At 54.2% G+C, this 21,439-nt stretch overlaps 1 protein-coding gene across 2 annotated transcripts in view; it reads right to left on the bottom strand.

Annotated features, from left to right (window-relative positions):
* The window catches only part of SYNDIG1 (synapse differentiation inducing 1), a gene marked incomplete at its 3' end in the record, with an annotated part of 56,041 nt that overhangs the window by 23,562 nt on the left and 11,040 nt on the right, over positions 1-21,439 (bottom strand). The window contains exon 2 of one of the 2 annotated variants that reach the window (XM_079944920.1): positions 9,204-9,341. The exons of the other annotated variant lie outside the window; for it this stretch is intronic. Within the exon in view, the coding sequence (XP_079801046.1) occupies positions 9,204-9,341 (138 nt within the window). The remainder of the gene's footprint in view (positions 1-9,203; positions 9,342-21,439) is intronic. 2 annotated transcript variants of the gene reach the window in all.

Below are 21,439 nucleotides of genomic sequence, written 5' to 3' on the forward strand. Positions count from 1 at the left end.
ACCCTTCAGGCAAGCTTTCTGACCATGACAAACGATTATTATAATCCTCTGCTGGGAGCTGAGGGGGAAGAGCTCTGAGTTTAGATATATTTAGAAATATAGCTCAAGCTGATTCTGCTTTAAGCCTGTCCCCTGGCTTTTGAATTCTGTTAAGTTACTGGGAAATAAAGTTAATCATCTTGCAGGTTAGTACAGGCGGCGTCAAGGACACTTTTACATTCTGCTGCCCAGGCCGTTCTTCGGTTTTATAGCTCGCCGGGAGCCTGCGTTGGGCCCGGGGCGTCCCATCTCCTCTCGCACCTGTGGGGAGACCAGGGCAGCAGGTGGGCCCCGGCAGGGAGTCACGATCTTCCCGATCGGATGGCGGGGTGTTTGGGGCCACATTTGATTCTGTCCTGGTGCGAAAGGGCAAAGTCCTCTCTCCTGAGTAAAGACAGCACAGCCACATGCCCAAGCCCCTAGCTGGAGTCAGATGGCTTCTGTCTGCTGGGGAAGGGCCGCCCTCTGGGGAAATGAACTCAGTTACTCAGGGCCTCCCTGGTCACAGGTGGTGACAAGGAGTACCAAAGACTTTTCAGAAAGAATTGGCCTTTCTCAGGACAGGCTCTTAGGCCAAGAATGGAGGTGCCCAGAACACCCGGAGCATCTCCAGGTCCAGGCCCGGGAGCAGATTCCAGACACTCCTCCAGGAACCGTGCCTGAGAGCCGGCCCAGGACAGACGCAGCCCTTTGACCACGGAGCTGAGCCGCCAGCTCCTGCTGCAGCTGCAGCCGCAGGACAGACACACTTCCGAGAGGCAAAGCTGCAGAGGGTGCTTCCCTGCACCCTGGGCTCCGGCCTCCGGGGATGCCACCGGACAGCTTCGGGAAGAGTGGCCACATGTACTGAGGTGACCTGCAACCCTCGGGGCTCCGGCCTCCTTCAGACTCCAGAGAGTCAGCCGAACTCTGTGCCCCACCCCCCATCCAACATTCACGCATAATAAATCAAACCTCACTGTGATCAGTCCTTGCAAGACACCCCGCCAATTACCTGAAAATCAGCCTGAGAGCCAGCGCGATCAGCTGTACCCTCTGTGGGCAGAGCGTGACTCAGGATCCCAGGTCTGACCAGCACTTGCCCCCTGTGCGATGGGACAGGCACAAACGCAATCCCAGCGCCCCTGATGGGCAAGGCCCAGGGATCCTTACGTGGACACAGATGGCTCTGGATGAAGATTTGTTCACTTACAAGCTCCATTCTGGTTTTCAAACCCTGCATGTCATTTCCAGAGGAAAGCAAGGCACTTGTTACACCTCTGAGGGCCAGGCAAAATGATGCAAAATCATCTCAGGAATGCAGAGAATCATCTTAGAATTGAGCTCTAGGGGCAGGGTCTCAAGATGGACTTACCACATCTCCACTGTGTTTAGATTCCCGGGAGGACCACAAAGCACTGCCAGTCTGTTCTTGGTACTTTCTGGGCCTGTGAACCATCCTGGACACCTTGGAAGCTCTTGTGGCTCTCGACGACCAAGAAGGGACCCCCAGAGACCCAGTCTGGTGGTGGTGGGCAGTGCGGGCCTGGGATGGGGGCGGTGGTCTTGGAGGGAGGCAGGAGTGGCAGGAGGCTGGGGTGATGGCAGAATGGGGGTAATGGGGAAGCTCTGGGGTTCAGGCTGGCTTTGAAACCTCCACTCAGTTTGGATGAAGCAGGCAGTGCTGGGGCCTTGAGGGGTGATGCTGTCCACGTGGGACTGAGATGGGCCAAAGTGGACCCAAACTGTGGCACTTCCTGGAGAACCATGGATGGGCCGGGATGGGGGATGGGGGATGGGAAGGGTCCAGGGCCAAATTCACCACCTGCGTGTTGCTCTCTCCCGGCGCAGGGCCAGTTCTAAAGGATACTTTCCGCCTCCACGTCTTGCTGTTTCCTGCATCCCCTAAGCAATCTGCGTCGTGTCATCTAAGAACTCGCTGCTTCATCATTTATCTTTGAATTACTTTGGAGGCAGCCGGCTCCACAGCTCTCCCCAACCAGCTCACGCTGAGTACGTGGGGCTCCTTCGACCCTGCCCTCGTGTGTGTGTGAACATCACCGCAACGCAAAGCTCAGACCAAAGTAAACACGCGCTGCAGGTGTGTTTCAAGGACTCCTTCCTATTTATATGTACCAATCATTTAAATAAAACCGAAGGTTAGAAATGAAGAATCCCCCGTCTAAAAGGAGAGAAGGGAAATAAGAATGAGAAGCTTTACACACAGGTAAGAGACTGCAGGTCTCAGTACATGCTGTGCTCAAGGTAATTTTCCAGCTCTAAATTCAGTATCTTCTAGGCTCTATGTCTGGGATTCATGCAACCTTCAAGTGCCAGAAAATGCCAAAGCTCATCAAGGAAGCAAGAAAAGAGGGGCCCTCCTGAGAGCAGCCCACCCAGAGTCTTGAGCCAGGGTCCCGTCCTCTTGCTGCACCAGTTTTTACAGCCAAGGTGCAGGTGTAATGTCATCAGTACTTTTGACTCCCATGTACAGCTAGCTGGCCCCATGGTTGAGGTAGTCCAGTGAGGGGTCTCTCAGTGAGGAAGACTTAAATTTCATCATCGTCAACATCAAAACATCAGAGATGTACCCCAAATGACCCTCATTCCCACGAGAATCTATGATGTGCTCATCAACCAGTGACTCATCACAACTGTTCCCGAATTTCTATGTTCTGTTGGCATCACTATACTTGTGAGTCCAGACACAGGGGGTACTGTCCTGCCTGTGAGGTGAGGCTTCGTGCTGCAGACAGTGAGATGGATCAGTGGCCTGGCCTTCCCCGTGGCCACATCCAGGGACGCCTGTGGTGAGACTGGCGTCTGTCATGGACCAGGGCATGTTCAGCTAAGTGTGTCTAGGCTCTGGGCAGGCTGGACTCAGCCTTCAGAGGCACAGCCACGGAAGCCACGGGCCACTGCACAGAAGCAGGAGCTCCTGGGACTGCACCTTTTGTTCGGTCCTCGGGATGTCATAGGACCTGTGCAGAGCCTCAATCTCAGAAGAGATGGGAAAGAAAAGACCAACCATGCTTTTAGGGGCTACGTCCTTACAGCTTTAGATACATCATCTAAAAGCAAAAAGATCACGCATTTGCAAACGTAATTTGAGGTGAGCATGAGGCCAGAGGGAAGAATGTAACACACGCTGGGATTTTAACTCTGGACTCCCAGGCACTGTGTGGGCTCTGCCCTTGGACAATCAACGCACGGGTTTCTCTGCTCCAGACAAATAATCACAAAATCGAGATAGTAATTACTGAGACGATGCATAAACGATAACTGCAAAAAATCCATCTAATACGCTCCAGGGAACAGAACAGATATGATGCATTTGTTCATCTATCCACCAACACAAGCTGAGATCAGTGACTCAACTCCAGCATGCGTTCTGGAGGAAGAAAAATAGATCAGAAATCTGATTTGTCCTGGCTGCACCAGATCATTAATATTTATACAGAATTGTTTAGATCCAGAAGTTGCAAAACAGCTCTCAGAAGCTACAATCAGCATATCAAATACACATATGGAGAGGGAGATAGAGATGGGGCAGGAGAGATCCAGGGAGGAGGAAGGAGGGGAGGGAGGGAGAGAGAAGGGGGAGGGGAGGGGGAAAGTGATCACTCCAGACCATTAAGCTGTGTTGCATGTTTTCCTGATACAGGTTAAAATATATCCATCTGATATATCAGGCCATCCTTCTAGTCACGTTTATACTCCATTTCTGCAAAGTCAGTGCCATTCCCGCGCCTGGTGGGGCTCCTGCAGCCTAGCCGCTCCCTCACCATAACCCGGGGGGAGAGGTGGGCCTGGTCCAAATCCTTCCCACCCCCTCGCCCCCTTGGTAGCATCTTTCTTCCCAGGTGGTCCCATCACTCCTGCTTCTCCACACCTCCTGGGGCTGGAACAGGCTTTGCCAGGTCCTCCTCTGGCTCCAGCAGAGTTCATGGCTTTAGTACTTAGTTACCCTGCTAAACCAGATGATAACTCCACCTGTTAGAGGACCCGTGACTCTCACGTATGAAGTTGGGTCTTGTGCTAATTCTGAATCTGTTACCGCTTACAGACGCAGTCACCAGGCGGTACTCAACTTACTATAAATCAGGGGGCATCGGAGAATAATGAACTTGAGGATAAAAGAGGGGCATGGTGACATATATAAAACATTTCCTCCAGACCTACGGATGATTATAAACCCCACCACTGAGTGTGTGGAGGACACGGGGTCCAGTTTTATGTAATGCACCTGTCCTAAGCACACAACTTTGAAAAAAAACTGAGCATTTCCAAAACCTGTCTTTGTTTGTGACAAGGTTTAGCTAAGAGAACGTGGAAATGCCGGTCTCTCTGGTGAGATGAATGGTTAGAGATGGACAGGTGACAGCTCCTAAAAGCATCTGAGGCATCTGCCGCTCAAGGCTTTGTTGTAACTAAGCTCCTGGCGGATGGGAGGGTGGAGGGAGGTGAAGAGGCCCGTCTCGCTGCATCTGCCTCATGAGACCCCAAGGCTGCGCAGCAGAAATCCGCAGAGGCCCTGCAGTGCCTGGCACACGTGTCTGCTTGCTTCCTTGTGAAAGGATATTCTGCTCTGAGCTGACTCTATTGCAGAACGTGCTGCTTCCGTGCCGTGTCCTCTGACCACCCTTTACGTTGTTGTATTGCCCACCCTTATTCTCTGGCTTAAAACGCTCAGTTAATAGACAGACTCCAGTTTGCGTTCAAGACTCTCCGGCCCTGCCCTGTCTTCCCTGGCCCCCCAGGTCACCTCTGTCTCTGTTGCTTCCTCCTGGGGGGAGCCCTCAGCCTACGACTGGTGGCAGCCCCTCCTTGGTGGGCAGCTCAGAGGAGGGAGCTCGGCACTGTCTCCAGGGCGCCCAGAGGAGGAGGGGTTCGTGCTGGCTGCTCACCGACCTGTGTGTGGCGCGTGCCCAGAGCATTTAGCAGCTTGACTCGATATTGAGCCGTGGTGACTCCTCCCAGCTGGGTCTGGACACCCTCAAGAGATGCCACGTTTATCAGCCACATGGTTCATCTTTACGAAATGACTGAACAGAACACGGGTGTGCAGGTCTCTGCATCAGACACACGTGTAGCCGGGATTCGGCAAGCCCCCCGGGGCTTTCCATCCTTGATTCACACGGCGATGCCACTTCTGAGTCTGAATAAGGCTCCCACGGGCTTTGTTCTCTTCGTCCCATTGCACTAGGCCACTCATGCAAAGAGCCAGGGCGAGTTCCTGTCAGCGCTGGAAGGAACGGGAATTCAGGTGACAGAAAATCTAAGTTCCTCAACCCAGCCTTCAATTTTCTAATTAAGAAACATTCCTGTTGTAAGAGGAACACGGTCTCTGTAGAAGAACTATAGATTTCTGCTTCTAATGATAGCACTAGTGATCCTTCTGCAGAAGACAGCTAGAGATTCTTTAGGAAATATTAAAGAATACTTTGAAACTCTGGTGCTATTCATAAAATTCATAATCTGACGCTTAGTTCCCTTTTCTCATTTAATTATAGTTAAAATAATGCAGTTAAGAAAGGAAAGAAACATTTTAGGAAGTGAAATCAAGACATAATAGATGCTCAAATGTAGAAGATGCCTGAGGCCGACGCAGTACACGGAGCGCTCAGGCCTCCTGCCAGCGGGAGCTCCGGACCCACGGCCTCGGGGCAGCGCAGGTGGGCTGGGGAGTCGGGGAGGGTCTTCCAGCTCCAGTCTCAAGCTCACACCTGCCCTGCTGGTGAAGGTGCCCAGGTAAGCGCCCAATCCCGCCTAGAAGGCTTCTCTTCCTCACTGTAACACGCTCCAAGCAGGTGGGGACAAGATTTAGAAGCGAGAGCTGTGCTTTTCTATTTTTGTTTGCAGATAAAAGTCAAAGTTATGTTGCAGGAAATTTGATTTTAAGTGTTAGAAGCATTGATATTTGCATCATGTATCCATACTTGCTGCCTCTCTGATTTCTGTGTTATTTAATTCCTTGAAACTTCAGTCTTTTCATCCATAAAAATGGGGATAATAAATTCCCACCTTTCAGACTCATTGCCAAGATTAAATAAGATAAAGTGGGCACATCAACTAGCTCACAGCCATCGCGCAGCAAATTTGGGGTCCTTTCTATCTTCCACATCATTCAGAGCATCGTTTTCTGGGTGGACCCACCAAAACTACACACAACACCTTCCTCTGTAAAAAGTGTATAAAACTTGCCTGCACTGGGAGCTGGATCAAATGATTAGCACCGGAGTAAAGTGAAGCTGTGGACAAACGCTGCCCTCAGGCCTCCACACTAAGGCCGGGGGCGAGGCCCACCGCCAGCAGGTCTGGCCTTAGGACGCCATCGCCTTCACTGACCCCTGATCCCATGGCCACAAAGTGACGTGATGGCAGTGCCCTGTCACGGACTTCCCATGAGATCACGCGTGTGCAACTGCTCAGACTACGGCAGCATCAGGAGCGGGGGGAGGGCTTGTTCAAAAGCCGTTTCCACGCATCCCTCCCAGTGGCTCTGATGTAGCGGGTCGGTGGGCCAGACAACACGCGTTTCTAACTGAGCTGGGGGTGTCGATACTGCTGGCCAGGACCACCCAAGAAGGCAGGTGTGCGGTGTTCAACGCAGGCCGGGGCCCAGAGGTGCAGGTGGTACCCACCTCTCTGACACTTTTACCACCACTGTTACTGCTACTTGAGGCCTTTTTCGAATCATAAAATCTGTTGGAGAAAAGATCCCACGTCTCCTTCCAGGTGCCCCTTGACCTGGGGACCCCCGTGTGTGCCGACAATTCCGATTTCCTGCGTCTACAGTCAGGCTGAAGAGGCACGAACAGAAGGCCTGGCGGGCTCAAGGCTGGGCTGAAGCACCATGTGCCAGGGGCTGCCAGCTCCTGGGCCTGCAGTGCAGTCCAGAGCCACGCTGACCCTGAAGGGACCCGCGCGCCAGGGTCTCAGCCGCGAGTTCCCGTGGAGATGTGTCCACCGAGGGGTCCACGCTCACAGCACAAAAAAAAGAGGGGCTGAGGGCCGGGGACCCCAGAGCCCCTTCTCTTATTCCAACAGCAAAGGCAACCCCGCAGGCCTCAAAATGCTGGCTCTTCACCCCTGAGAATGTGACCAGCGGCCTCCACGGAGACTGTTTCACTTGCCGTTAACAGATGATCAGAATCCTTTCCCATCAAAGGTATTAAACATCCTGACTCATCAGGCCCGAGTCTAGGAGGTTCTTAAGGTGTGAAGGGTAATGTTACTTTCTGAGAAGAAGGATCTCATGCCAGTCTCCTCTACTGTGGCTGGAGTTTTATTATATTTACCATCTTTTAGACAAGGATGCTGTGCACGGCTTGCCCTGCCCCAGAGACAGGCCTCCCCCAGGGTACGTGGAGAAGCCAAGACCAGGGATGACTTCTGCATCCCGGCACGTAGACAACATTTCCTGGGCAGCCCCACCCCCAGCCCCCGCTTATCCAGGGCTCACCTGGCCTCTGCTGGCAGGTGACAAGTGACACCAATGTCCACTTGCATCTCTCTGAACAGGGAGCATCTGCCCTGTGGAACCCATGGTAAAAATATGAGTCCCGTTCTACAACGTGGCAATCAGAACACAGCTCTGGCTTGGAGGGCACGCCCTGGGGGTGATGGGGTTTGTCAGTAGGCCAGGCTGGGAGGCTGGGAGTGGGCCGCCCCCTTCACCCCTCCACGTGTCAAGACTGGGATGCAGGGGGTGGCTGACGTTACACTTGGGCCCTGGTTCTCTGGGCTCTGTCCTCCTGAGCTTCCTTCTCCTGGAGAAACCCTCTTGCCTGTTTGCAGCGCGTTAACCCAGGCTCAGGGCGCAGCTGACACGGGGCGCTGGGCTCTGGGCCTGGGGTCTTCTGGGGACACCATCTGCACATCGAGGGCATCTGCCCATGTGCTTTTGTCTGGGTCCCGCTGTGCGTCCCAATCCTTGGTGCACGCAGCGACCGCGGCCACTGCTTGGGTCTGGGAGATCCCGGCCTCGCTCCACCCACAGCTGCTCAGGCCCCTGACAGCCTGGAATCTTGCCCTGCAGCCTCGGCTTGTGCCCCCAGAGCAGAGGCCTCTGGCGTGTGTGGGACAAAGTCACAAAAGAGAAGCTCAGACACATCCTCCAGGTCAAAGCTGGACGTGAAACAGCCACCTGACCCAACCCCAGCGGTGCAGGACGGTCCCCATCACCCCTCCCCATACCCGTCCATCCTCCAGAGACAGGACCTCAAGCAGCGGCCCTGCCACGTCCCCCTGGAAGGGCCTCTGGGGCCTCTCAGTGTCCCTGTGAAAGGGTGCCTGCCCTCAGGGGGCCACCAGTGGGTCCTCTTCTCCCCCTGCTCCTCGTGGGGTCAGGAAAAGGGGGTCAGGGGACACGGGAACACACATAAAGGGACTCTCCACTCACCCAAAAAACCGAATCAGTACAGACAATGGCAAGAAGCAGTGAGAGGCCAGGGGTCTGTTCTCAAGCCCAGAGGAATCAGTGCTTCAAGCGTGAGACCTGGCCGGTAGGCCCGAGAGCCCTGGATGCTGGAGAGGGAGCCCGGTGCCCTGAGGATGCGGTGGGCTCCGGGGCCAGCGGAAGGGGCTGCCTTTATCTCCCGTCTGGTGGGGATGACAGGTGATGCTGAAACTCATGCTTTAATTGGCAAGTACACATCTTCCTTTGATTAATAAAAACGGGAACGTAGATCATTTCTGAATGAAGGCTCCCCATTTGCTAGAGGAAATCTTTCAAAACCTGGGCTCCGTGAAGGCACATGGAGGACGTTTGCTGTGAAAAAGGGCTGGGAATCGACGTCCTTAAAGCACGGAGGGCACGGTTACCCACCAGACAGGCCGTTTCCTCCAGAACCTTAGTTTGGGATAAGCACACAGGCACCGCAAGACTGGACTCTATTTTACGTGTGAGCCTTTCACAAAGAAAACCAAACCCGCTTTGCCTCCGTTCCCAGTGTGTACCAAGTCCGCGCCCAACATGGGGTCAGTCCTGCTGGCATGGAGGCCGGGCTCCCAACCCGCTGCTTTCCCAGTGGCCACTGTCAGAGGATGTGTCCCGGGCCTGATGGGGTGAGGCTGGGCACCCCCTGCCCGGTCCCCCCAGATGGCTCTCCGCCCCCGAGCAGGCTCTCCTCGATGGCCTGGGTGCACCAGCCGTGTGCGCGTAACCCATGGGGAGGCCTTACCTCGTGGGACAGGTAGAAGGCGGCGATGCCCAGGGGCCAGAAGCAGCAGAGCATGGAGAAGACGCTAAGGCCCAGGTGGTCCCGTGGGGGCATCACGAGGAAGTTGTCCTCGCTCTCTGTGTCACTGGAGTAGTCGCTCTGCCGGGAGAGATGGGGATGGAGAGCAAGGTTACCAGGGGTCTCTCCATCATCCCCCGAAGAGGGGCTCAGGCCTGGCGAGCCCTCCTGGCAAGTGTGTGTCCCCCACAGGAAGAGAAAAACCCCAAGGATGGGCTCTGGGTTGCTCCATGGGAGATTAAACCTCACAGACCTGCGGATCTCTGGGATGGGGTGCGGACAGCTGGGTGAAGGTTTGACCATCGGAGGACGGGGCTGGGTGGGAAGCGCACAGGCAGAGTTGGAGTCCACTCTTTGTTCCAAGACTTCAAGCTGGTTTTAGGGTGAGGCAGGGCAGGTGTCGGGGCCAGGACCTGCCCTGAACCCCCTTCTTGCCTTAGACTCTGATCTGAGTAAGGACGTCACTGGGCCTGGTCTCAAGCCCGGGTGTCCCTCCTGTTTTGGTTAATCAAACACATGTAAAACTGCCAATCAGAGCCTCTACTCAGCCTGTGCTAGAAGCTTCCTGCTGGACTGTTTGTGTCTCATCTGAGAGAAAACAGGTGAATTTGGAGGGGCTCACCCCAATCTCAAACAGGGACTTTCTCTAGGGGCCCAGGATGGAAGTGGGTGATGCACTGTCCACACGGTACCCACCTGCCCCCCGCATGTGCGCGCGCACACACACACACACACACACACACACACACACAGAGACACACACACACGGACACAGAGACACACACACAGACACACACACAGATACACACACATGGACAGACACACACAGATACACACACAGACACACGTACACACACAGATACACAAACACACACAGATACACACACGGGCACACAAACACACACAGATACACACATGGACACAAACACACAGAGACACAAAGATACACAGACGCACACACATGGACACACAAACACACACAGACACACCCACAGACACCCACAGACACACAGACACACACACAGATACACACGCATGGACACACACACGCACACACAAATACACACACAGACACACACAGACTCACATACATACACACACAAACACACACAGACACAAACAGACACACACACACACACAGACACACAAACACACACAGATACACACACACACAGACACACACATGCATGCACCCCATGGGTCCCAATCCCAGGCATCCCTTCCCAGTGAGGACCAGCTCCTTCCTGCAGGGCAGGCTCTTGCCCTGGTTGGTCACCGTCCCTGGGGTCATCTTTCCAGGACCCTGCAGCCTCCCCTCCGCTGGGCCAGGTCTGCGGAATTCCTGTCTTTCCTCTGCAGCGTCACCTCTCAAACAATAAAGGGAAAGGGAAAGGCCCATCCTCACTGCTGCAGAGAGGGCACGAGCAGCCTTCAGGGAGGCACCTCGCTCGGTGGGGTCTGGGGACTGAGGGCTGAGGGGCAGACGCACATCTGCCGGCCCGCAGGGAGGCCAGAACCTTCCATCCAGGTGAAGGACGCCAGGCAGGGTCCCCAGGACGAGCTGCCCAGGAGGCCCATGGTGTCCACTCTGGGAGCACAGCACTCGGAGCCTCAGGCTGGGCTGCAACAGCCGACCTGCCCTGATGGCCCTCTGCATGGGGCCTGGGGAGGGACCCTGAAGCGACACTTGCAGGGCGGGATCCGAGGCCGCCGAGAGACACGGAGGACGGGGCTGAAGGACAGACGCCCCGGCGGATGCGCGTCTTTCGACGGGTCTGGATGCACCCAAGCCAGAGCTCTGTCTGTGGGCACCTGTTCAGGCTTTTGGCTGCGGTGGAGTTTTTCGGTTTTGTTTTCGTTAACTGAGGGTTTAAATACCTGGGCTGGCTGGAATCTTACTCCAAATCTGGAAATAGCTGCTGTGGCTATTTCTCTTGTCATTTCTACTTTACAAAGGACACTGCTGGGATCTGGGCGGTTACAGTGTCCCCAAACTACAGAACCGTCTGGCCAGTGGCCGCTTACTGCAGACTTCTGTGCTGTCAGCTGTCTGGACACCAGCGTCTGGCCACCAATCAACCCCACTGCCCTTAGTTGCTTCTTGCCTAAAGCTGGGGTGTCCTCTCTGTACCCCTTGGCCCTGGGATTTTGATAACCACTTCTCGACTGGTCTGTTGGTGGCCAGTGGCCAGGGTGGTCAGTGGAAAGTTCCGCAATCAGTGAGCAGTGTGGTGTCAGCTGAGGCCGCAAACCACACAGGGCTGCCTGGGCGTCGACCCCCATCTTTGGAAACAACTTCAAATGACACCACCATGCCTGTGAAGCAAAGGTTCCCCCCACAAAGTCTTCACAGACTTTTCCTTAGAGCATAAGGGAAGCACACCTGTGAACTACAAAGTTGTGGCTACACGGCACCAAAATAACTAGTCCATTTTCATTCAAATAGGTTTTTAAAAATTCAGACAAATGACAGGGCAGACAAAAACAGCCCAGCCCTCTGTACCATCTCCCTCCCATCCACGGCAGTGCTGTGGGTACAAGTGGCCATGGGCATCGCACCAACAGATAGAGGAGAGGAGAGGAGGACCCTGGGGGCGGGTGGCGACGGAGACACCATCAAACCAAGTAGAGAAAACACACCACGCACAGCAGCTGTTTCTGAAAATCCTCTTCACGGGGCATTAGCTTAGAATATCTGCAAGGCAGGGTGGACGCTTCCAGAGACGTTCACAGCTCACGTGGTTGAAGGAAGAGATACTATGAGGGGGCAGAGCAGTACAGGGGCTGCTGTCCTCCTCCCCCAGCCCACCACTGCCCACACAGTCCGCCCTCGTCCATGACCTCCACGCAGGGAGCTGGCTCTCTGTCCCCTGGGGTTTCTTCCTCGGGAAGATTGACTAGGATAATCATAGCACCAGGCGGGACGCACATCGGCCCTGTGAGCACAGCCCCGAGGGTGAAGGGGTGCAGGGGCTCGGCCTCAGCCCTCGTCTCTCTCAAGGTCTCACTGTCCCCTCACCACTGCCCGGCTCCCTGGAGCCCCACTCGCTCCTCAGCCCCTGGCCTTCTCTGCTGCCTAATTCTGGGGAGCGTCTCTGCGTGGCCTGGGCGGGGGCGGTGGGAGGAGAGCAGGATGGACTCGGGATCGGGATGCCCTGTGGAGCCTGCACGGTGTGTCCCCGACAACACCACTTCAAAACTGCGAAATCACAGAGGACTCTACGTGGTCATGGAAAATGAGGATGTAGATGTTTATTCATTGCCCTGGAAAGGTGCTTGTAATAACCGAGGGAAAAACCAGGGTAGAAAGTGGAAGAAGTCACATTTCCTCCAGAAAGTCAGAAATTCAGATGCGTCTGGATGGCGGGCATATCAGTGCTTTTTGTTTTTTTTTCTTTTTGCGTTTCTGGGGTATAGTTTTTCTACAATAAGCAAGGTTATTGGGCAATGAAACTCACCAAGACACAGACGTGCTGACAGGTGGGGGGTCCCCCCACCCTCCGTCCTCCTGTGGAGTGGGATCCCTCAGGACTTCCCTGAGGCCCTGCTTGGAGACATTGTGTCGGGGGCCCAAGGAGCAGCTGGCAGAGCAGGATGGGAACTCAGCACAGCACCCAGGCTCCCTGAGATGCAGGTCAGACCCACCAGGTCACTGAGGGTGAAGATCAGAGCCTCAGCCCGCGGAGCCCAAGTCTGTGTTGACCAGCAAGGCACCACCGCCCCACGGAGCTGCTTAAATTACCCAAATCAAAGATGCCCGACGTAGTTCCTCAGCCACCCTACCACCTGCCAGGGCCTCAGGTGGCACAGGTGGCCGGTGTCCATCACACGGGACAGCACACAGACTGCACATAGCAGGTACCAACAGCACACGTGTTGAATGCATGAAGAATTCCCAAATGCCCTTAGCCGACATGGACAGCATCTGAGAAGCAGCCAGGCTCCAGGGTTTGCCCAGAGTGCGTGGGAGGAACCGGGCCCTCATTCCACGTGGGCAGTCAGCCCCGCTGCCCCAGGCTCCTCTCCTTCCTGTGAGCCCTAGGGTCCTAACCGTCCACTCAGGTGGGACCACAGTGGGAGGACGGTGACTCGGTCAGGTTCAAGGCTGTCTCACCCAGGGCAGCTGATGGACAGAACCGAGGACAAAAGCAGGTGGACACAGCCCCCCATCCTCCTCGTGTCGGTCACAGACCCTCCAGATGTTCTGGGGCTGCAACATCCCGTCCACGTCGGAGGAGCGAGGAGTGTGGGTGAGCGCCGCTGACACCTGGAGCTTCCACAACCGCGCACGGAAGTGCCTCTCCTGACCACTGTCTGGGTTGGGAGCCCTGAAGTCCTTGCAGGGAGGGCGCTGGGCCACACTCCCTCACCTGCACTGTCGGGGTAGCCCCACTGGTCCACTTGTGTCCACTTGGGGGTCTTCCGTGGGCAGGTGAGCTATGGAAGACCAGATCCCTCAGCGCTCGGCAGAATCCTCTGGCCCAGGCTCCCCTGGCACCTCAGGCCCACTGGCCTCTCCTTTACCCGGAATCAGATGAATCAAAACCAGACTCTGCTGGGGACCCACTCCGTGTATTTCACACGGGGTCATAGATGCAAAGAAGTGCAGGGTCTGGGGGCTCAACGGCATGGAACCTGGGGGACATATTTTAGTATCTAAACACGCTGTGCCCTAAATTCTACCTGGGGGCTGTTACTCAACTTTCCTGAATTAATTTAAACACCGTTTTCTCACCAGCTATGGTCTTCAATCCGATGGTTGGGGTACGATGACAGGCTCCCTCTAAGACTTGCCCTTCTTCTGATCTGGAAGTGCTCAGGGGTCCTGAGGACAGTCCTACAAAATGTTCTCAGGACCCGTCTTAGTTTAGTTCCCCCAGAAGCAGATCTTGAGTCAAGGACTGGGTGCACTTGTTTTCTTGGTAGAGGACCATGGGAAATGCTGGCAGGGAAGAGGGGAGGTGGGACGTGGCCAGACCAGAGCCTGTAAAGGGCGTTTTACCAAGGCAGGTCCTCTGTGGGCGCCTGGAGCCTGGTCCCTCTGGGACCTCGGGGGCCATGTGGTAGAGGGAACCCCCGGGGAACCGCCTCCTGGCAGTTTCGGCGAGTGCCTGGGGGCAGAGGTTCTCCCACATTGCGGGGAAGCCTTCAGGGCCCAAAGAAGGTCCTCAGGTAGGCAAAGGCCAGGCCAGGGGGCTTCTCCTGCAGGGGTGATACTCGGCGGTGGGCTGAGAGCATCTGCTGCAGAGGCTGTGGAAGAACTGGGGGGTTAAGACACCCTAAAACTTCAACCAGGGCAAGACCACCACACTCAGCGAACGTCTGGGAGGGTGAGAAGATGGGGACACAGAGGAACGTGGACATCCAGGATGATGAATCCCATCTACCTCCAAATAAACAGGCACAAAGAACAAATACACATCGTGTGTTTTCAAAGACAGAAGACCTGGTTTAAAATAACACTACAGGCATCAGGTAAAACCGACCTGCATGTAGCAAGCAGTCAATCTACGTTGGAAATTATATTATTTTTCCACTGTCGTGTTTTTGTTTTCACAGTGTGGATATAATCAGGTTGTTCACTGGACTTCAGATTTTGTCCAAGAAATTGTGATGCCCCTCTGAAGGCCCCTTGCTCAGTAAGGAGGTGGGACTAGCGTGTGCAAAGGCCCTGGGCCTGGAATGAGCACTGTACACACGCAGAGCTATAGGGAGTGAGGGGACTTGGTGGGGGAGAGGGGCCCCCAGCAGACCGTGTGGAGTGCGGGCCGCTTTCCACTGCTGCGACCAGGGCTTATCCCACATCAGACAAGAAACCAGGAAATACACACAGACACAGCCCTCCAGGACCAGCCACAGGTGTGGGTGTCACAACCGAGCCCAGCCCTGGCGTGTCGATTTATCACCTGCGGATGCAGTTTCTAAATGTGAATCCCTGCTTCAAACCTGCATTATTTCCACGTGTGATATTCTGCACCTAAGAGCTACATGGACAACTGCATGAGGTGATGGTCGCTGCTTTAGATCTTGCTTCCCCTTTACGTTACGGTTGCCAGAGGGTAACCTACGGTTTGCAGACGGAAAGTCCAAGTTATTGATAGTTTTGGCACCGTGGGTTTGGATTGGTTTGAACTAGGACTTGACTCACGTGAGTGCAGGGTCAGCATCTGAACTTTCGCGGCCTGGGTGCTCTGCTGGCCTCACCTGGTCCAGGTGGAAGGATGTGCATCCTCACTTAGAGAAAGGAGAATGAAAGCCACACTGAGATATTATGTTTCACCTATCGAGTTGTCAACGATGAAAAAGCACCACCAGCCATCCTGTCAGTTAGGCTGTGGGCACACAGCCTGGCTGGATGCAAACTGTGACACCTTAGGAAGCAGATCTGTCGACACGCAACACAATTAAATACGTGCTGAGTTTTTGGTTCAGTAATCTCAATTCTAGGTGTTATTCTGAAGATTCACCTCCAATCATAGAAAAATACAGACGCTCAAGGTTATTCACGGCAACGTAGTATGTAACTGCAAGATATTGGAAACGACCTAAATGCCCATCAAACGAGAGTGGTTACATAAGCTATGAGGCATCCAGTGGTTACATAAACTAGGAGGCATCCACCGCATGGGATAAAGCGCAGGTGAAAAAAGAGTGTGTGGTAGTGGTGTGAGCTGCTTGGATGGGATTGAGGATGTTAGTTTCTATCTATAAGTAGATAAAAAATAAGTATGTCTGTGTACACACACATGGTTACACAGGTGTGTTTATGTACCTATGTGCTACATGTTTCTCCTGGCTCAGTCTGCCGGAGGGCCTGGGAACAACGCGCCCACCCCCCAGGTGCTGAGAAGACCCAGTGCCTGGACGTTGGTTTCTAGACACGGCTCTCCAACACAAGGAGCCAGGGTGCTTTGGAGAAACGGCTGATTTCAGGGTCAGGGCCGTCAACATCCAAGACAGACCTGGGACAGCTCTCTGCGCAGGAAATAATGGTAAACTGGCTAATGGATGACAAGCTGTGTCAAAAGGACACAGAGCCAACCAGAAGGGGCGCCTGCTGTCAAATCTGTAACAAAGTGAGAATAAACACACAGTAAATACCGTAACGGATGGACAGGGACCCATAAAGTAAGAATCAATGGTCCAGCCTGAAATGAAGTAATAAATGCCTACAAATAAATACGGGGGAAGGGAAAACTCTTCCCCACAGCTGAATGCCAGCTAATAAATACAGAAGGGACAGTGGGGTTAGGAGCTTGTGAAGGACGTTAAGACCAGTAGGGGAACAACCAGAGACAAGCAGGATGCCCCATCCTCACACAGCACCTCCTACAAGACACTTATCAATTCCAGAGAAACGTGGCTCAACCAGGAGACACTTGGCAGGCACCGCCTGCAACACGGGATGGAGTCACCGCTGGTCACGGGCACGTGCACCAGGGACGCGCCAGTGACACGATACGGGGAGGCAAGTATGTCCTCCGCGGCGGTCCTGCCCAGAGCGCCGTCACCTGAATTCAAGCAGCAGGATCCCCAGACGACCCAGAGGGAGGGCTCCCCGTGAAATAACCGACCTGTACTCTCCAAGCATGTCAAGGGAGTGAGGGTGGTGACAGAGAAGGTTCCAGATTACAGAGGACTAAAGAGGCACAGCAAGAAGATGCAAGATGGGCTCCTGAGCTGGATTCTGGGCCTGACTCTTGCTTTTTGCTATAAAGGACAATGTTGAAAGAACTGGGAAAATGTACATAAGGTCTATAGACGAGACGACAGTATTGTACCGATTTCAATTTCCCGACTTTTATAATTGAACTTGTTTTTAGAAAATACAACTGGCTCATTTAGGGGTAAAAGGACATCTTGTCTGACACTTTCTTGCGAAGAGCTCAGGAAAACATATGTACATTGAGAGAATGGGAACACACCCACGGTAAACCGTTAAGACTGAAGGAAACCGGGTGACAACCATATATAGGGGTTGTCTGTACCGTTCTTGCAATTCTTCTGTCCGAAATTATTTCGAAAATAAAAAGTCAAAAAACCCCTCACACGTGTGCCATTTTAGGAGGAAAACAATTATACTTTAAATTGAATTTCTTTCTTTTGGGGATTAAAAATTGCATACACTTTCCCCTCTTTTTTCATTATGCTTTAATGGAAACGCTGTGAGCATTGCAGGGAAAAATGAAAAAAATATCAAATTCACTCTTTTCATGACACACGAATAATTCGTTTTACACTGGTATTTCATCAAGTTCGTCCTTTTTATGTTTCCACAGAGAAGCTACTTAGTAGTGTTGGATGTCACACACTTGCCCTCGGGAGCTCAGAGGCCTGCGGAGCCCAAGGCGGCTTCTGGAACAAAGCTGGGGCACTGAGCAGTCAGGAGGCTGCGCATGCCCACCACTGGGGCCCGGGTCGCAAAGGTCTCCCGGGCGAATCTGGCAGTGGGTGGCTCACTAGGGCCCACAGGGATGCTGCCCTTGGCTGACAGGTGAGGAGGGTGGAGGGCCCAGCGGAGCACGCACCTCCCGGGAACAAGCTATGGGGATACAACGTCCATCCACCTGTCCTCACCCTTCTGTCCACCCACCAGAAAGGCCCTGACTCCCGAGGAAGTGCAAGAGCTACTTGGTGCCACGGGAGGGGCAGGTGGGAACCACGTGCCTTCCTCTGAGAGGCTGGCAGCCACCTCCCTCCACGGACTCTTGCATGCCCTCCACCCTAGGCTCCAGAAACCTCTCTGGCTTGAGTGGGAGTCACGCCTGTGCTGCTCCGGTGAGGGCAGACTGTGGATCCCCCGCCTGGCTTGTTTGAGTTCTCCTTCATCTTCTCATAGCATCAGGTACTGGCCCAAGGCACCAGCCCCTGTACAGTGTGAGGCCCCTGGAGCTACGTCTCCCATCTCTGCAGCAAGGAGAAAGCCGTCTGCCCGAAACTTGGGAGTGGGGACCCCAGAGCCCCTCACCCTTCAGCCCCTCGCCACTGACCTGCACATTTGCATGTGCCCATGGCCCAGGTGGGCTCCCTAGTTTGTAAGAATGAGAATATCTTCTAAACCGAGGGCTGCCTCTGTGCAAGATCGCATTACAGAAAACCTCTGGTTGTATGTCAAGGTACTGGCTGGGGCTGTTCTAGGTCATCAGATACCAGCTGTTTTTTAAAAAACACTAATTTCCCAGTTTACTGTTCTGAAATATTCTGCTTTATTGAAAGGAAAGCAGATATTTAAATTATATATTAGTTAGTTTGAAGATTATAGAGTATTAAAATTCATTAAAGATGGCCTTGTACAATATGTGTATGTATGTATACAGATAGATTATTTCACTCTGTGTGTGTGTGTGAGATGTGAGGTCACATCTAAAGACTCTTCAACTAAGTCTTGGTCACAGAGATGTATATGTGTACACACACACACACACACACACACACACACACACACACACATACCCTTTGAAACAATTTTAGACTCACATAAAAGTTTCAAAAATAGAACAGAGTTTCTGTAGGGACTGCAAAGATAGAACAGAGTCCCACATCCTTGACCGCCACCTCTTACATAAGCACGGCCCAGCACCTAAATCAGGACACCGACCCTGTCCAATGCAAGACCCCCGACCAGCCCCCCCAGCATGAGGCCCCGAGGGTCACCCAGGCTGCTGGGGCTGTCAGCAGTTCACTCTGTTGTGTTCCTGCGTGATTTTCCACGATAGGGAGGTGCCGCTGTGTGTTCCTCCGTTCGTCCACCGAAGGGCGTTTAATTCCAGTTTTTGATTCTTACTAATAAAGGCTGTGATGCATTCGTGCAGGTTTCTGTGTGAACATAGGTTTTCGTTTCTTTAGAGTAAATACCCGGGAATGGGGTTGCTGGGTTGTTCGGTGTTGGTGTTTTTACAGGAAAATGACCAATTGTCTTCCAGAGAGGCCTTCCCGCTTCTGCGTCCTCACCAGCATTTGGTGGTGTCAGTTCTTGGCATTCCGCCATCCTAAGGGCCGTGCAGTGCTCTTTCATCTTGGCTTTAGTCTGCATTTCTCGGAAGGTAGTGATGTTGAACATCTCCGTGTGCTTATTTGCCATTCGTATCTCCTGCTTGGGGAAGTGCCCGTTCTCTCCGTTATGTGGCAGCTGTGCTCCATCCAAACTCTCCTGCAAATCCCTGTCACCCCTACCTTAGCTTCCGCCTCCCAAATGTAGACGCTCTGCCCGCCAGGTGGACTCCAGGTGTTATGCGAAGGGACTCAAAGCTGGCAGATCAGTGGTTGGCCTCCTGTGGGCACCCAGCCCATGCTAAGGACAGCAGATGGGGCTGTCATGGGGGGACAGTTCCAGCTGGAACAAAGGACAGAGCTGTGAGCCCGTAGGAGCACACTGACCTCCTGTGCACACGGCCCGAAGCCAGGACATAGCCCAAGCCTCCAGCAGCTACCCAGCCAGGAGCTCACCTGCCTCCTCTGTGAAGCTGCAGCAGTTGCTGCATTTCTAGAAGACAGGTGCAGAGGATCTCAAGCCATTCTCACCTTCCCCCTGCCACCCTGAGGCTAAGCGTGAGGCAGTGAGGACTCATGGAAAGAGACTGGCCGGGGGCGGGGACCGGAGAGAGGCAGCCAGTGGTGCAGGTGCTGCCCGGTGGCGCTGGCCGGCCTCGGGGAGGGAGGGTCCAGAAAGGGGGTCAGGGACCTCCAGTCTGCTTCACAGGGGGCAGACCACCTCCGGATTATCCATTTCTCGACTCATTTCAAGAGGGATTCAGAGCGACCAGGGTGGTGAGGGGAGTAAAGTGATGCCCTGCTGGGAAGAGGGGGACCCCGGGGAGGGCAGGGTTGGGGGTGAGCATTGTCTCCATGTGTTAAGGGCCATCCTTAGAAGAAGGAGAGATGGGTCCTCAGGCATCCAAAGGGGTACCAGAGGCGGCCCCTCTCTAGAGAGGGAAACGTTTCCAGAAAGGGTGAGCCTTGTACCTTCTCTGTCTGTGAGGTGGGTTAGAAGCCGCCTGGACCACTGGTCAGCGGAGCTCTCTGTGCTCACTGCTCACACAGTGTGGTCCAGGGGCTGCAGTGTCGGCCTTGCTGGGAGCCATCAGGAATGCAGACGCCCAGGCCCCACCCCAGCCAGCCGGGACCTGCCCACATGGAGGCTGCCAGGCTCAGGAGAGGTGTTTGGATGGGGAGTCACGGGGGATGCTCCATCGCTGGTGGCGGGGTCGCTGTCTCTCCACCCTCGTGTGTCAGGAACGTCCCCAGTTATCTGCCCTGCTACCTACCTCTGGACGAACATCCGCTTCAGCAAGTAAACAACAACGGTGACAAACTGTCAGTCCTTCTGTTCTCTGTCCTTGTGCATAAGAAGCACCTCTGACTACGTCCCTGTGACATGATGCTGGTCCTCCCCAGAGGAGTGGCATGGCTGTCACTGGGCGCTTTGCTCCCGCTCAACCCCATGGACACACCGAGGACTGGCCAGGGGCTGAGCAGGGCTGTCAGGGCACCGGCTCCTCTCCTCCCTTCCCCCTGCAGTTATGGGGCAGTTCTGTCTGGCTAGAATGACCTCACGATTTCTCTCTTTTCTAATGAAATGCCGATGGCACTGTGTTCATAACAGTCTTCACGTCGTGCTTTCTCCTTAGTCCTTACTTGGAGCCTGTCTTCGTTTTTGTGGTTTGTGGGAAACATGGTCTGCTCTTGTGTTTCAGCACAGAGTCAGCTGCTGCAGGATGTCCCACGCGGAGGCCCCGGGGCTGCCGCAGGGCCTACGGGGCGCTAAGTACCAGAGGCCCGGGTCCCGTGTCTGCTCCGTGCACTTGATGTGGGACACTTTTTAAAGCACCTCATTAAACAAAGTCGAGGTCACATAAATGCTCACCAGGAAGACCTCAAGGAGCCTGGGTGCTCACACAGGTAGCGTCTGGCTTCATTTCTATTGAAAAAAGCATGACACTGACCAGGAGGGCTCCTCTGACAGTCATTCATTTACTAAGAAACCAATCGGCACAAAGGATCGTTAGGTGCCCACTCGGTGCTGAGCTTCGGGGTGTATCCAGGAGCTCCTGTCTCTGCTCCTTTCCCAGGAGGCTAAAATCCACTCGCCCAGAGCCCCCAGGGCCATGGGGGCACTGCCCATCCTTCAGGTCCCGAGGTCAGGCTGGGCCCCTCTGTGCTTTGTCTGAAACCCCCTCCTT

Source organism: Stenella coeruleoalba (genome assembly GCF_951394435.1).
Source record: "Stenella coeruleoalba genome assembly, chromosome: 15".
Lineage (NCBI taxonomy): Eukaryota > Metazoa > Chordata > Mammalia > Artiodactyla > Delphinidae > Stenella > Stenella coeruleoalba.